General features: G+C 41.2%; 1 protein-coding gene across 14 annotated transcripts in view; it reads left to right on the top strand.

The window, feature by feature from the left end:
- The window catches only part of TNRC6B (trinucleotide repeat containing adaptor 6B), a 127,690-nt gene that overhangs the window by 69,694 nt on the left and 41,419 nt on the right, over positions 1 to 16,577 (top strand). For 11 of the 14 annotated variants that reach the window (XM_042889465.1, XM_042889454.1, XM_042889464.1 and 8 more), the window contains one exon: positions 15,181 to 15,268. In XM_042889465.1, the coding sequence (XP_042745399.1) occupies positions 15,181 to 15,268 (88 nt within the window). Of the gene's footprint in view, positions 1 to 9,137; positions 9,798 to 11,437; positions 11,542 to 15,180; positions 15,269 to 16,577 lie in introns of those variants that run through there. The other 3 variants (XM_042889462.1, XM_042889461.1, XM_042889455.1) reach the window with 3 other exon arrangements.

The raw sequence follows: 16,577 nt of genomic DNA, 5'->3' as shown, positions 1-16,577 counted from the left end.
TGCAAGCTGCAGAGCAGGAGGTTGTGGCCTGTTAACAGAATTGCTCCCTTCAGTGCTACCTTTACATCTTAGGAGTTTCACTCCATGGTATGAATGGTTACGTGTGTTTGCTTCTACAAGCTGCTTTAAGGGGGCAGCTGATTAATTTCATTTATCAAGGTGACCTTCGTTGGCTTATAAATCTTCATGTGCACACAAAAGGGAAAGAAGTTTGTTAGTTTGTATATTCTAAAAAGTATATCTTAAAATGCATACTAAAAGTTTGTCTGACAAGACAATTTGCTTTAATTATACACTTAAGGAGGCAAATACATTTAAGCTTTTCTGTTGTGAAACACCTGGCTTAAAACTTAGTATGGCTGTTCCACCGGATTTTAGGTTTTCATCATCTGTAAATAACCTATGAACAACAAATACTGAACAGTAGCTTTATAAAAGAGGTTTTTCAGTGCTTGAGTATTTTCTGTACCTGTAGTGCTAGCACACCAAGGCCTGACTAGATTGTAAAATAGAATCTGGATGATGGTACTTGATACAACCATTATTTGTGGTTTGTTGTTTCTTTAAGGGGAGATGGTTCTCATTACTTCATTAATGTACACGTGGGAGTTCCCTGACTGCGGAGTGTCTGTTAAATGAATGAGAATGTGCTGAGACACATTTTGCACTGGATGTCCATTATAAATAATTCCAGATAAAAGGTGAGGTTCAGCAGCTTTGCAAGCTTAACAAAACTCAACTGAGAACTGGGTAGGAAGGAGTATTGCAAAAAATCGATTTGAGTGATATTAGAGCCAAAGCAGGAACTTGACAAGACTGGATTGGGATAAAAAGGCGTATCTCTGCTTTTCCAGACTCAGTTACTCAGCTGAAGGCTGTGTTTGTGGAAGTCTGGAGAGCAGATACTGCCAGTTTTCACATAAAGCTCCCCTGGCTACAGGCTGGAAGGTTGGATGTGCTTCAGCACACCTGGACCTCAAACTTAGCTGTGCTTTTAAGTGACAGCGAGTTGATCAGGATCTTGTAAGACCTTTTTGATGAAGATTAGGTGATAGATGTAACCTGGGAAAGCTCAGCAACTTGTCAGCTGTTTCTGTTTGGTTTTTGGAGCTGGTAACATGCTGAAGTATTAATTACACAATTTGTCAGTTTCTTGAAAAACACCAACAACTGAGACGCTCTGTGAAATCCCCCTTTTCTATCCAGGGCTGTGTGTTGTTCACATCACACTTGGAGTACTAGCTTTGTCCCTGTTTCTAATGAAGTATTCCTTAGCGGCAGGAACTGTTTATTCTCCATGCTGCTGACTTGTCCTGTGTCTTTGAACGTAGGTTATTTATTCTCTGCTTGGGTTTACTCATGCAGAATTAAGTTTTACATACTTCTTAGTGTTGTTGCAATGCTTAATTAATATTTATAAAGACCTCTGACATCCTGTGATGAAAGGAACTGTGTAAGTGTTCACTAGTGGTATTTATTAGTGAAAAGGCAGGCGGAGTCAGGAGGACACCAGTTTTTAATTCGGAGTGAGCAATGGAGTCATACTGTAACCTTGAGCAGGTCATGCAGCCTCTTGTTTTGTAACATATCCTGGGAAAGATCTGCGTTGTTGCAGCGTGTGATATTAAATGTCATCCATCCCCCGAGTAGACTCAAAATGAGAAAATACAAATACAAACTGGCATACAACTTGAGTGAGCTCTAAATGTGATCTGTGTTTTGTAAGGGCAAGCATCAGTAGAAGTGGCAGAGGGTGAGAAGGTGCTGCATTTAACAGTTGGTTTTAGAGCCAGAAGTGGAACGTGTCGTACCTAGGTATAGAACTGCCTCAATTTTGAGTAACTGAACTTGAATGAGATTGTATGCATTGTGCTTAACTGGAAGTGCACAATGAGTGAATGAAGTGTATATAATCTTTCTTGCATTCTAAGAACTCGCTTGCTAATCCATGGTATTGAGCTGGTAAGCAGGTTCTTACTGCAGACAGAATACTGTGTGTATTTGACTGTGTCTGTGTTTGTGATTGCCAAGATTGATAATCGGCTCTTAGAGCATCTAGTATTAGGCTATTTCATAACAATAAACATATCAATCTCTTGTGTGGTTTTCTTTCCTCCATCTGACAGGGGAATGTTACGAGTGCAGACTCTCATTACAACTGTGAAGTACCTCTGAACTTTTTGGATGGTATACAGCTGTTTAAAATATTGCCAGCTGACAATTTGTCAAATTACGTAAGGCACAATAGCACTAAGTGAAATGATCTGCCAAGCTTTATGCATGCAAATGCAGGGTTTCAGGCTTTTTTTCTCATCTCTATTTTACTCACTGCACAAAGAACATGGGGCTTCAGAACTATTCCTTAGAGTGCCTTCCAAGGAACTTACTAAACAAGTGAAGTGTAAGACGTAGCTGAATGCAAGTGCTGGTTGTGGTGGGTTGTGACTGAGCACGCCCATGTCTTTCCTGTTTCTCTGCAATCTGACTGTTAAATTCTGGGGACTTTTTTCTTGCTTTCAGTCCTAGATCAGCTCTAAACTCAGCTGGTATTAAGGGTGAAAAGGAGGCCAGGTTGGATGGTGCTCTGATGGTGGCAGCCCTGTCCATGCAGGGGTCAGAACTGGGTGCCCTTTGAGGTCCCTTCCAACTTCAGCCATTCTGTGAAACAGCATGACTGCCTTTACTGGGGGAGAAGGGGATGTCTGGAAAGGTTCTTCATATAAGCCTACTTAAAAGTCTTTACTAGGATATGGAGAACTTACACTACACTGAGCTTACACAGATTAGTTTGAAGAAGTGGTAATTTGGCAAGATCGATAGAGCATTAAACAGACCTGCAAAATATGTTGCTTACTTTCCCTTCCCCCTTCTAACTTAGATTTCCTGATAGGAGTAGTGACAGTCCTGAGCATTTGTAAACTGTGTACTTGCAGGAAGAGAATGAATAAACATTCTTACCTGTCAAAAATAAATATGGCCTCTGGCAATAATTGCAATAGAAAATATAAACTCTAAATGTCTTTGCCAAAAAACAAAACAAAGAAGAAAAAAAAAAAAGAAAAAAAAAACCTGAGCAAATTTTGGCTTTTTTCGTCTTTTTTTTTTTTTTAAATATCAGAAGTTCAAACAACTTCGACTTGCTGCTTCTTCCAGCTTGACCTGCAGCAGCAGAATAGTAACTCTGTGCAGAAAACCTTGCTCTTCCCACTGATACAATTAAATACATTCTTGCTTTAGTATATTGATTTAGTATGATTAAAATAATGACTTATAATTTGATAAATGCTATTTTTATTACCGTAGTGCCCTGAAGCACCATATATGCAAAATTGTATTATATTTTACAGAACTGGAGATCTGTAATGTGCTTGTCAGGATGTTACTTTACTTGCTTAAATTATTTTCACTGTTACAGCAAGTGAATTTCAAGTGTGTGTTTGGAAATGAAATAAGTAAAATAAAATCCCTTATCAATTAAACAACACTTCTTAAAAGTGGGAGTGATGTTTTCCTGTCACTGGGGATTTTACCTGACAGCCAGGACTTTTCAGATATTACAGAGAGTGGCTTGGCAACTACATGGGTAGTTGTGCACTGGCATAAGCTCACTGACAGCTTTAAGTTCCAGTGAGAGGAAGAAGTTAAGGTAGCTCATAGTGCAGAGGAGACTAAAATAACACAAAGGATGAGGAAGACGAGACCTTTGTCTCTTCTCAGAGCAGGAGGAAGAATCTTCCCTTTGCTCCCAAAGTGCCCCAGTGCAGAAGATACAAGGCTCTGAGACAGGAAGAATGATTATTGGACATGAATAAAGGTTACAACGTAAAAAGGGACAACTGCATAAAGTTGGTCTAACCAATCACCAGTATTAGAAACGGTGCCACCAAAACAATGGTGTGAAGTATTTAGCAAGTGAGGCCCTCTTGATGAAATGCACTGAAACACCTATTTGCCACCTGGACAATCTCTCTGAAGAGGTTTCCTGTCTGTTAGGAACCTGAATTTTCTATGTCAGGAATATATTCTGGTGCCTCATAAAGTCAGAGAACTACATCCCATTCCTGCTCTTTCAAGTTGGTTTGCATGAAGCTGCAATGATGAGAGTATGAAAATATTTTTAAGAGACATAAATTCTTTTTTGGTATGTTGAAGGAATTGGGAATGCAGCTGGTATGGTATTCTCCTTTATTATTTTGGTTGAAGGGTGGGACACAGGAAGAAGGAAGAAAACAGATGATATGAAGCATGGCCTTTGTGGATAATGCCACGCTGAGCTTTCAGTTCTTTAATCTCAGCCACGTCTTTGAGAGACTGAGCATGAAGTACGATGAGATGCAGCTGACCAGGTGGAACAGTGGTGTTGTGAGCAGTAAGCTGGCTGGAAAACAACACAGTGAGCTTTAGCATAGTTACCCGTTGCAGTGGAGTTTTAACCTTCCTGCCAAAATTCGTTGCATTCTGTTGCCGTGTGACAAATGGCAGCAAAGGAGCAGTCTGTCAAAATGCTATCTGACATGGCTGTGTAAATGAGGCAGTGGTGTGTCACTGAATTCCTCCATGCAGAAAGAATTGCACACATTGGCATTCGTTAATGCTTGTTGAACGTTTTTGGAGACCAAACCGTGGATGTGAGCAGAGACAGTGGGTGGTACGTTTCTGCAGTGACAACAGAGATGTGAAAGACAAGCTGTATTGCTATGCACTGCTGTCACACCACAAAATGGGATTGTCAACTAATGGTGGTAACCGTTAAAAAATCGTGCTTTGGAGCTAAGGATTTGTTCTATCAAATAGTGTTACTCTGCTCTTTCTGTCTGTTGTAGCCTCCATGGAAATAAATAGGAAGTGTTACTGCTGGAGTGACCTATGTAGAAGTCCATGGGGCCTGATGGAACTGGCTGACCATAGAATTACAACCCTCTGCCTTGAACACCTCCAGGGATGGGGCAGCCCCAGCCTTTCTGGGCAGTCAGTGTCAGCACCTCATCACATTCTGAGTAAAGGGTTTCCTCCTAGTGTTTAACCTACATTTCTCCTCCTTTATTTTAAAACCTTTCTACTTTGTCATAATGTTATCAAACTGCATAAAAAGTCAGTCACCTTCCTGTTTATAAGCTCCTCTCAACTACTGGAAGGCCGCACTGAGATCTTCCCCAGAGTCTTCTGCAGGCTGAACAAGTGCAGTTCCCTTGACCTCTCTACAAAAGAGAGGTGCTCCAGCCCTCTGATCATCTTTGTGGCTTCCTCTGGATGTGCTCCAAGAGCTCCACATCGTTCTTGTACTGGGGCTCCAGACCTGGATGCAGTACTCCAAGTGAGGCCTCATGAAAGCAGAGCAGAAGGGGACAATCACCTCACTTACCCTGCTGGCCACCCCTCTTCTGATGCAGCCCCAGATGCTGTTGGCCTTCCGGGCTGCAAGTGCACACTGCTGGCTCACATTAAGTTTTTATCTGCCAGAACCATTAAGTCCTTCTCAATGGGGCTGCACTCCAGGAGTTCTCTCTGTACACATATTTGGGTCTACCCCAACCCAAGTGCAAAACTTAGTGCTTTGCTTTATTGAACCTCATCAGGCTCACATTGGGCCTGCCTTTTGAGTTTATTCCTTCTGCCTTATCATGTGCACCTCTCAACTCGCTGAGGATGCACTTGATCCCATCATCTTATCACCAGTCTCCACCTGGACGTAGAACCACTGATCACAACCCTCTGGCTGTAACCTTTCAGGATCTTCAGAAGCCATCTGGAAATGAGCACACTGCTGTGGGTGTCCCTGCTGGTGCAAGGGTTGGAGTAGATGAACCCAGTGGTCCCTTGCAATCCAAACCATCGTGTGATTCTGTGTAAATGTAGCTACTTCTGTTACCAGAGATTTTCTGTGATCCAGTCTTTTGAGCTCTGGGTGACCTGTGTTGGTACCGTAATGACCCTATAGCAGAAAATGCATAGTTTAATTGAGCTGCTTTACGCGTTTTCAGTGTTTATGTTATAAATGATATGAATGCATTGCTGCAATTGCCACGACAAATAGCATACTTCCTTGGGATTTTTGTGTGTGTGTGTCTTAAAGAATAATTTTGTTCTTGGCATTTAATGCAGACGTCTATAAGAAATTACAGAGCTGCTTTTGTTAGAATTCAGTTATGCCATTGTCAGGAGAGTTACCTTTTCCTAACTGCTGTTAGGTTAAGTGTAAAATAGTTCCATTATTTAATAACGCTTCTCAGCCATACACGTAAAAATACGTTATTAAGATGGAAGTAATGCTCATCAACTTCACTTTCCTCGCTATCTGGAACAAGTTTGAGACGTTGGGAAAGCTGCCTGTAGAGCTTTGAGCTTGCCTTGCACAGCGTGTCTAGGCTGCAGAGTGCAAGCCAAAGTGCATGGGCACACAGCCGATACAGATGGATAGCTGGTACTGCTCTCCTGCTGCAGATCTGCAGAAAACATCTGGCGTTAGTATCCAGCTCCCTCAGCCACTAAGTACAGAAATAGTTGGTTTTTTTTTTTTAAAAAAAAAGAGAAAAAAGATTAGAACAAAAAAGGGTTCCTGAGCTGGATGGCCAGAATCAGTGATACAGTATTGGTTGTAGTCAGTGATGTAAGTCCTGTGAGCAGCTGGACAGTAGGGTGTCCTGGGCAAGTCATCCCTGGGTCCAGTACTGTTCCATGTCTGTGAGTGACCTGGTCAGTGGGGTGGAACACAGCCTCGCTGAGTTTGCAGATAGTCCAAAACTGTGCTGGACACCTTTAGAGTGTATGATTGCTATTCAGGGGAATAGCAAGAGGGAACAGGCTAGAAGAAAGGGTCTGGCAGAAGCCTCTGGACATTCAGTCAATTTGAGTGGAAGGTCTTGCATCTTGGTCAAAATAATGCCATGCATATCTACAAACTAGAAAGTAGCTCTGCAGAGAAAACACCTGAAGTCCTGGAAGAGTAAAACCAGAATGTGAGTCAGGAAGGTGTCCTTGCTATTAAGAAACCAAGCACATGTTGGGCTGCATTAGCAAGAGTGGGGCGCCAGAAATGTTTCTTCTCTATTCAGTACCTACAAGACTGCCTTTAATGTGCTGTGACCAGTTTTGGCACCCATACAGGAAAGGCAGTGGCACATTAAATGGCCACCAAGATACTTAGCAGACTGGAGTATGTCTTGCACAAGGAGAAGCTGAGAGAACTGGATTTGTTCAGACTTAGAAAGCTAAGGAGGTAATGTTACTGACTGCTGTCGTCAGCCGCCTAATGAGCATGTATGGAGAGCCAGGCTATTAGTGGAAATGGTGTGCAGTGAGAAAAAAAAAGCCAAGAGGCAGTGAATGCAAGGTGGAGAAAGGGAATTCAAATTAGATTTTGAGGAAGTGCAGTGAGTGTAGCCAAAAAGTGGAACAGGCTCTTCATAGTAGCGGTTATTTCTCTGTCTTTGGAGATGCTTTGAATGGGTCTTGACCAGCCTGTGTGATGATGGCCCTGCTGTGAACGTGAGGTTACACCAGGTAACTCCCAGAACTCCTTTTAAATAAGAGTCACTGTTGTGACTGATAGTAAGACCGGTAAGAGGAAAGTGTCACTGGCTTCTAAAGAGGTGAATTACTTTGGAAATTAGGAATGAAACCTGAAATGTGCTGTTTAGGGAGAAGATTTTTTGCAGCTTTCCTTCCATCAGTTTTCAAATGAGGGCGTTTTATTTTCTCCCAACATACAAGCCATTTGTGGTTATAAAACTGGTAGAATTTACAGCTCTTAATCTTTTCATGCAAACCAATACTGTCAAATACTTGTGTATACTGCACCTGCAGACTAATAAGCAATCCTTTTACCGACATCTGGCGCTTTTCCCAGATAGGCTGCCCTTATTTTGAGCCCCATGCTGTGTGGCAAAGTAGGGCTCTTGAAGTACTTCTGTATGCACAGCGGGATAGGTAAAAAGTTCTTTTTAGAAGGGGCAGTGAAAAGAAGTCGCACACACGCAAGGGGAAGTTCAGCTCCTTCTGAGAGCAGTCACAAGTTCTGTATTGAGATTGTATTGTGGTAGCTGTTACCCATTAATTGTTGTCTGTCTTGTCATTCATTTCTCAACATATTTTATTGTGGGTTACAGAACCACAATGATACCTTTCTTGGTAAACAATTTGAGATAATAGGGCTTTCTATGCATCTTACTTTCTATTTAAAAAATCACATTATTTGATCCTTCAGTGAAACCTTGAAATCCTGAATAGAACTGTCTTGCTGAATGAATGTTCTGATATGACAACAAATTATGGAGCTGTTAATGACGGTTTGATTTCTGACTGAATGCTTTGCCATTCTTGAGGTATTTTTCACCACGTTTCACAACTTTCTGAACGCTTTATCTGTGGTTTTGATATCTTTGTGTGCACGTGTAATGAAACAATCATTACTGATCCATAAAAGCTCTGAAACAGTTGAAGACTGAAGGAGGGAAGGAAGCTTGTTCAGATCTGACATTCCAGGGCTTTGGCTGTAGCTCTCCATTTACTGAAAGCTTTGATTTCTGTCTACTGAGGCCAACTTGTGGAAACTTTAGAACTTGCCTTAAAGTAGAATTTGCAATGTATGTAGTTGATACAGCTGGAAAGTGTAATGTTATACAACAAACACAAGCAAGAAATACGGAATATGAAAGAGATCTCAGTTCTTATTTTATACAATCTAAGGTTTACTTATCAGCAGGAGGCTAATGAAACCAAAATGGAACCCCCCAAAACCTGTTGCTGAAGTGTTGAGAGCACACCTCCATCTGCGTGAGCATATGCCAGTCTTTCTATGACTGTAAATCACTGTGCAATTATATATCTATGCAGTACTCCAGTACTAATTAATCCTACTCTATTAACAAGTGTAGTAGCATTCTATAAGGAGTCGCTCTTTAGAAAAGCATACTTGTAGTGTAGTCAGCGTGCTGATCTTGTGAGTTCAGTTATTTTCTCCAGCAACTTCAGATGACTGATGTTTTGCAGTGATAAAGGCATATCTCTTGTTCCAGATACGCTATTTAAAGTAAGCAAACTTCTCACTGTGACGTGGTTTGGTCTCCAGCCAAAGAGAAGACAGAAGCAGCCTACTCTACCTCCTTGATGGGCAAACAACTCCTTTTAAAAGTGCTGCTTTACAGAGCACTTCTTAGACACTTTTTCTGAAGAGCTTCCAGTTAATGTATAGCAAAGTGTGTACTTTATGTGTGTATCAAACCCACAGCATGCCTATTTGTGGCATGGCTTTTGTTATTTACTGTCTTACCTGTTAGACTGTGTGTATATACGTTCATATATAATGTTACAGATATGAAAAACTATTTTCATATTTTAGAGCTGAGTTCTGTTACTTACATTTCATTTTCATTCAAAAAAAAGTGTAGAACAGTTGTCCCTTTCCTAGCTGGTCTGCCGTGGGATGCATAGCCAATCTCTTCAGTGTTGGAGTTCAGTGATGGTACGATCTTCAGTCTCATTTCAAGCAGACGACTGTTCTTTTTTTCCTCAAAAATGTTATGCTGTAGGTTTATTTTTTTATAGTCTGGGAAATATTTGTACTCTGAAGTGCTATTCTGAGGGTTTGTTTGTTTGGTTTTTCCCTTTTATGTATCAGAGTTAGCTTGTCCTGAAGTAGTTCCGTATTCCACTTTTGCAGTTCAGCCTGAACGCCACGTTTCTAAGGGGCTGTCCCACATGGAGCTGACTCTAATGGCTTGGTCAATCTGCTTTATGCACATGAGCATTGCATAAGAAAGAATGTGGCTGTGATGTGCATTTGTGTAACGTTTTATACGGTGAGTCCCATTTTGAATCTTTCGATCAGCGAGATCACAACTCCTTAAATGGCTCAATCTAGTGGAAGTAATTCACCTTACGGCTCTGGGTTGTAGCCCAGGCTGCGTAACACCTCTCTTCTGTTTGATGTTCTGTTTGAACACGCCGGAGCACACCTGTGTGTGTTTGAACACGCCATGCTCTTCTCACCGTGTTGAAATAATGGATACTTAGGTTAAAGTGTAACACTCTGAATGAAAGTGGAATTAAAATTGTTGGGCTTTCCGTGCTCCCTAGGGCAGCAGTTCCTTTTGGTCTCTGTAGTCCCAGTTAATTGATTTGATTTCAGAGCTTTCATCCAGCTGAAGCGGTTGATTGCTGGTGTTCATAGCTGCAACAAGAAGGGCCTGAGCCTGAGAGTGTGAGAACTGAAATCCTGCATACTCATTTAGCAATGTGTGCTGTGTTTTCTTCTTCATTGCTTGTGGCCCTTGTTACTATCAGTGTGTTCTTTCTAATGCATGTATATACAAAGCGTGATGCAGGAACGTACCAGTAAAGCCCCTGTTACAATTAAAACTGCAGAGATGCAAGCGACAGCAGTAGGGTTACACATGCAGAGGGTGGAATAAAGGACTGAATGCAGCCCAGTTGAGAAGATACGTTGTCTTTACTAGCACAACTGCAGAGTCAGCTTCAGGAGGAAATGCAGATACTTTTCCTGATCAATCTTTCTATTGATAAAATTTATATAGAGTTTTAACTGAGTGCTGTGTGGAAGGGCTGCAGTTTCATTTAATTACACATGCCAGTAGCTACAGCTCACTGGAAATCCTTCTTCCTTCAAATCTTGGCCAAAGTTGGATACCTTACTGTAGATTTAAATCCTGGTTTAGACCCTCAAATTTGAGTCTTTTGATCTATTTTCTAAAATGATAATTAGTTTACTTCCGGACCTATGTTTTGAATCAGAGGGGAGCTGCGCTAGTTCAAGTTAATAAATGTTGCCTCCAAGTGGGATTGCCCCATGCAGTGCATATCATTCTCTCACGCAGAGTGAAGGCCTCCAGCTGTGGTTGGTTGTGGCTTAAGTCTCTAGACAAAATTTATCAGTCATAAATGTGACCTTGTAGCTATATAGATAAAAGCTGGTTCTGTTAAAGTGCTGTCAGTCCTGCAAGTGCAGTTTCATAATCTCTTCTGTTCCGGAGGAGGGTAGAAAGGTTGGTTCCCAGCTTGAAGGAAGACTTCTAGGTTGCACCCAGACAAACTTGCTGTCACTGCCGTGTTGTGTTATAGCAAATAGTGAAAGTAAAGAGCGGGGGCAAAAGGAGGGAAGGGAACTCGTAGTTCTGCTGCCTGGTCTGAGTCCTTACAGGGGACTGCCAACATTTTAAGCAGCTGCCCTGCAGCCCTTGGAAGGAACCTGGAACTTTATACTGTGAAGTGCCACTTCTGAGCTTCCCACAATTTGTATCTTACACATAACTTCCATTTTCATGCAATTTTAGTCGAGGATGACTTGATAGGGTTGTGGCTTTTCGCACAGACGAAGGTTGTGTGTGGTGTTATCTGCACCCATCAAGGCGTGCTGTCAGCAGATAGCGTCACAGTGTGGAGCGCAGCGCGTCCTGTCGTCTGCCGTTTTCAGTCAGCTTCCATTCTTTACCCATGCCTCAAGCCCAAAGCTGTGGGGAAAAAGGAAAAATGAATGCTAGGATTTTGCGGGAAAACAGCATTCTCAAAAGCCTGTTCTGTGAGAGGGTATGCTTTTTAAATGCCTCTTTTTTTTTCTTTCTGATATGTCTTGTGAGAACTTGAATTTTGCAACTGTTTTCCCTAGTTAACTCACTGAAAAACCCTCCTTGTTTTCTGAAATAATTAGTTTTGTCTTAGCCAGAGGAGGTTGGTACAAGGAGCTAGGTAATGTATTGAATACACTGTCATAGCTACTGTTCTGTGCGTTGCTTTTCGAAACAAAAATTCGGATTAGCACTCAGAGATTCCCTTCATTTGTAAGCTGTTAACACGTTGTTTTTTCTTTTTGTCTTGCTAATCAAAAATGAAGTCTGTAATGCACTTTTAAAACATTTTCCAACACTGTTAATTCTCAGATTTTGCAGGCAATTAATGAAAGTCCTATTAGAGAACTAGAATAAAAATTCAACTACTGGTTGCTGTTCATCAGATTTGCTCTTCAGGATTTTGGTGTGTCTGTGTTCCATCACTGTGTGCTGGTAACAAAAAAAACAGAACCATGCCCCACTGCATTACTCTTAATCCACTCATTTTAGAGTTACATTTTTCTTCCCATGCTGATGTTGTCAGTAGAAGCAGCCGGTGCTGCTGGTGCACCACAGAGCCTGGTTTCTCTGGGCAGGCCAGAAAACAGTCTTGTAGTTGATGTTCAGTTAATAGGCAGCAATCCTCTGAACCAATTAATGAGATACCTGAAAGGTTTTTGTTTTGTAGAATTTGTTGAAGCACTGAACGTTGCTGTGTTTGTTTTTCTCCAGTCAGTTTTGTTCTCACAAGTCTGTATTCAGCAAGGTTCTGTTCCTGTGATGACGTGTGGTCGTAGAAAAGAGGGCCACGAAAGGCACAGCTTGCTGTATTGATCAGTGGCTGATCAGAGGTGTTCAGATGTTAGAAGAAGCGCATTGAACAAACAAGCAGTAAAACCCCACCCCTCCAGATCATCACCTGCTTGCCTTTCTTCTGCCCGGTGCTCTCAGGGCTGCTGTCCTGCTGCCAATGCAGGCTGGCTCACCTGAAAGCCGACAGCAGTTTTATCAGCGTAATTGTAGCTGCCATACTTTTAATGGTAAACATACGTTTTTGAAGTAGATGTTTCAGCAGTAAGGTTTCAGTTACATTTTTTTGCCAAGAACTTAATGGTTTTGAACATAGACCATATCCCAAGTGTTCGGATAGATCCCTGACAGTTCAACAGAACCGAGCTGTGTGCCTACATGGATTGTTGATTTGAAGCCTGAATTGCTAAGTATTGATGATCCCTATATAGTAATTGGTGATGATGTGCCCTGTGGGATATTGAATATCCAGCTCTACTGAAGGAGCACGAGCGAAGGTGGGCCCACGAGCTAAGCTTTCATCTGCAGCCTTAGTAACAGAGATCCTCATCCACGTATATAGAAAAACAAGGCGGCAGCAGCAGCAGTCTGCCTGTTCTGAGCTTGTGGTCACACAGACAGGTGACCATAACCACATGTTTTTTTTCAGGCTATGGGTTTTCTGTCCTCAATTCTTTTTATTGTTAGTGCTCCGTGTCGCTGTAAGCCACAACTTCAGCTTTGATGGTGAATTTCAACTTTTTCTCATTCTTTTCCATTCCCTGCTCTCTCGCAGAAGTAAGTAGGTGCTTTTAAGCATAAGGTTGTCTGTGTGCCAGGCAGTTACTGGAATTCATTTTTTCATCCTACCCTTTTTCAGCAGCTCCTTTAAGACAGCTCTTAAATGTTTGCTTGCCACAGGAAAGTTTTTTAGAGACTGTGAAGTTATAACTGGCACTGCAGCCCAAAGGGTCCAAGCTGTTTGTCAATAAGAAGGTAGCAAACAGAATTTGAGATTATAGTAACTCAGAAAGAGAATGGTGTCACTGGAGAGCTTTTTCCATATTACATAAAAGGATTAGTTAAAGAAAATTGGAAAATTCCATATCAGTGCTGTGACAGTGTGAAGTACACTGACCTCCCCAAATGCATCGTGTGCATGTTAGTGAAACTGAAAAAACTGCGGGGCTTTTTTTTGCCAAAGTGTAGAGCTGGAAAGTGTGCTTTTGACATTTTATAGAGAACAGTAAAGAGCAAGAGCTGACCTTGTTCAGCAATACTGGACAGAGTGCATAAAACGCTGCTCAGTATGACGGAGAATGCCTCCAGTTTTGTTAAAATGGGACAGGACTTGCTGTTAATGTATAAATTGCACGTGACAATAGCCTGAGGATGGAATTACTGAGCACTCATCCATTCTAGTCTCCATCCACCGAGGAGGAGAGTGAGTTCATGAAACCAGGAAAATGTTCTATTTTCTATCTGTAGAGAAGGTACAAGTTTCTTTGCACTTCAACTTGGTAAAAATGTGAGCGTAAATTTTACCTGAGGTATTGCAGCTCACAGTGGAAGGAGAATTCTGAAAGACATGACAACAAAGCCAGCTCAGCTCTAATCTTTTTAAATTGTACTCACAAAGAACTTGGATTTGTGCATCATTTAAATAAATACTTAGTACAAGTATGAGCTTCAGCTATTACAGCCAACATAGTGAGTCAAAATGCTTTCTTCTCCTTCCTCTCCCCCCCACTCTGAATATGGCACAGATATTTCTGTGCATTTAAGGTTGGTATTTTGAAACTCCCTGAATCCATTTTCATCCATCTGAATTAAAGTTATGTTGTAAAAGTTCATGGATTGAATGTGTTGGATGTTTCCCGTTTCTAAAGTACACATCCCTTTTCTCTGGCTCTCTCCCTCCTGTCACATCATTTTTTTACATCAGTTGTCTTAAAATTTCCCTGATTAAAAAAAGAATATATTCTAACTGAGTTGAAAACTTGATCTTAAGTGTCCTTTTAAGCAGGTGAAGATAATTAGTTAATCAGAGTGGCTCACCATAGAAACAGCTCAGGCAGTAGCACATATGCAGTAAATTAACCATTTAATGGTACTTTGTTTTGGCACAATACATAGCAACAAGATGATTGCTTGACAAAATAGCAACTGCGCATATTGTTCTTCCTTCATTTAATTTTCTTTAAAGGAATGTTCTTGGGTAGAAAATGCTCTCCCTGGAAAGTAGTTTATATTACAGAGTTTGTCACAAAAAAAATTTGGCTGGGTACAGTAGGCTAGAAATTAGTGATTTGTGTAATAAATGATGGTTTTGATTTGATATGACACTTCTAGTCTTTTACAAGTGGTGTAGCTACAGGGAATAGAATAATCTCTTCCCCTATGAAGACAAATGTCGTATCAAACCAAACCATCTTATTTAAATTACTACTTCCCTTTTTTGCCATATGAAAGGATTTATGAGACTTCATTAAATAATAGTACAACCCAATTAAAAGGATGCTTTGGCCGAAATGCCTTGAAGGAATTTTTAGTATCAGGCGTAGTTACTTTACATAGGGTACCACTAGAAGACGTCTGATCCAAATGAAGGACTTTTACTTTTTGCAGTAAGTTTCACGATTGTGGCCACATTGAACTACAAGGTGCTTTTCTGATCTCAGTTAGGCTGAAACCTTCAATGCAAATGAAGCATGATGATCAGAAGAATCTGCTGTCTGGACTTCTTTTCTTGTGGGGAAGAGGTATATAATACATGTGGATCCCACAGAACTTGGTAATGCTCATACTGGTTTTATTTATGTTTTGGCAGAGAGAAGGAGCAAGAAAGGGAAGAACAGTTAATGGAAGACAAGAAAAGGAAGAAGGAGGATAAGAAAAAGAAGGAATCTGCTCAGAAGGTAGGTGTTGATGTTTGAGTTCTCCTATCCAACTAGAGCATAAATAGTACTGGGGCTGGTAAAATATTAGATTGCTTGCATTTGAGAATAAAGCCTCTTCTTGTCTAAGTTATAGTAATGCTTCATTAAAGATTTTCTGCATTATTTGTCTTGAACTTCAGTTTTTAGTAAACTTTGATATTTTTTTCTTTGGTTTGTCAGGCAAAGAAAAAGTAATCAGTTTTGTGGTAAGAAATATTTAATTGATGTTGCTGAATATGGGCACTCAGTATGTGCGTTTCACAGTGTTTGAAGGTGTTCTGGAGATGGGAATGCTACAGATTCTTAAAAAAGGTTATGTGAAATATTTCCCTACAAGTTGCTTTTATTGTTTGCTACATATGGTTTACGTTTTACATCTTCTCTGCCCAGTAACACTTTTGTTGAAGTGGAGATTCTGGAAGAATCACTGTTAAGTGTTTATGCTCAGTGGATGAGTTTGAACACTTGGTTTGTTTGGAAGTGCTCCTTTTTGTTAAAAACGTAGGAGGTCATTCTAGAGATTAACCTGAAGTGTGAACTCAGCATCTCTTGCAATTTTGTATGTGCTTTTTACTTAAGTCCTCTCCATCTTGTTTTGGGCATCCCAGTCCAAGATGGCTGTAAGGATCCTTGAGTGGAATCAGCAAAGGGCCCCAGAGGTGATGGAGGGACTGGAGTACCTGACAAATGAAGAGAGGCTGAGTGAGCTGGAACTGCTCAACCTGGGGAAGAGGAGGCACGGGGGAGCATGTGTAGATATTTGGTGGGAGGGAGGAAAGAAGATGCAGCCAGGCTCTTCTCAGTTGTGCACAAGACAGGATGTGAGGAGGGGAGCGCAAATTGAAATAGAAGAAATTCTGCTTAATCATAGGAGGATATTTCTGTGAGTGTGTGTGAATGGGCAACCACTAGAACAGGTTTGCTGGAGAAGTTGTGGTTCTTTGGAGATGCTCAGAAACAAGTTGGACGTGGCCCCGAGCAACTTGGGTTTGGTAATTTGCTTTGAGCTGGGACCCACAGGTTGAGGGAGAGCTACTACAGACTGCCACATCTCCAGAGGCTGTGCTTCCCAACCTCAACAGTACTGTGAGATTGAAAGCAGAGTGCTTTACTTTCAGTAGTCCGTGTTTTTCAGTTACTTCAGATTCTCAGTGTTAGTCTTCTGCTGTTAGGTGATGTAGCTTTGTGTTAAGAACAGCTGATACTGGTTCTGCAGCGTCGGTTAAATTTTAGTTTGTTGGGAGCTTTTATTTAAGTCTGGTTTCTTTTTTCCCCACCAATTTAAGTG

The sequence above is a fragment of the Lagopus leucura genome, unplaced genomic scaffold (assembly GCF_019238085.1).
Source record: "Lagopus leucura isolate 7727_CA_CO unplaced genomic scaffold, USGS_WTPT01 Super-Scaffold_100159, whole genome shotgun sequence".
Classification (NCBI taxonomy): Eukaryota; Metazoa; Chordata; class Aves; order Galliformes; family Phasianidae; genus Lagopus; species Lagopus leucura.
Note: the sequence above shows the minus strand (reverse complement) of the source record. Positions and strands in the feature narration are given on the sequence as shown.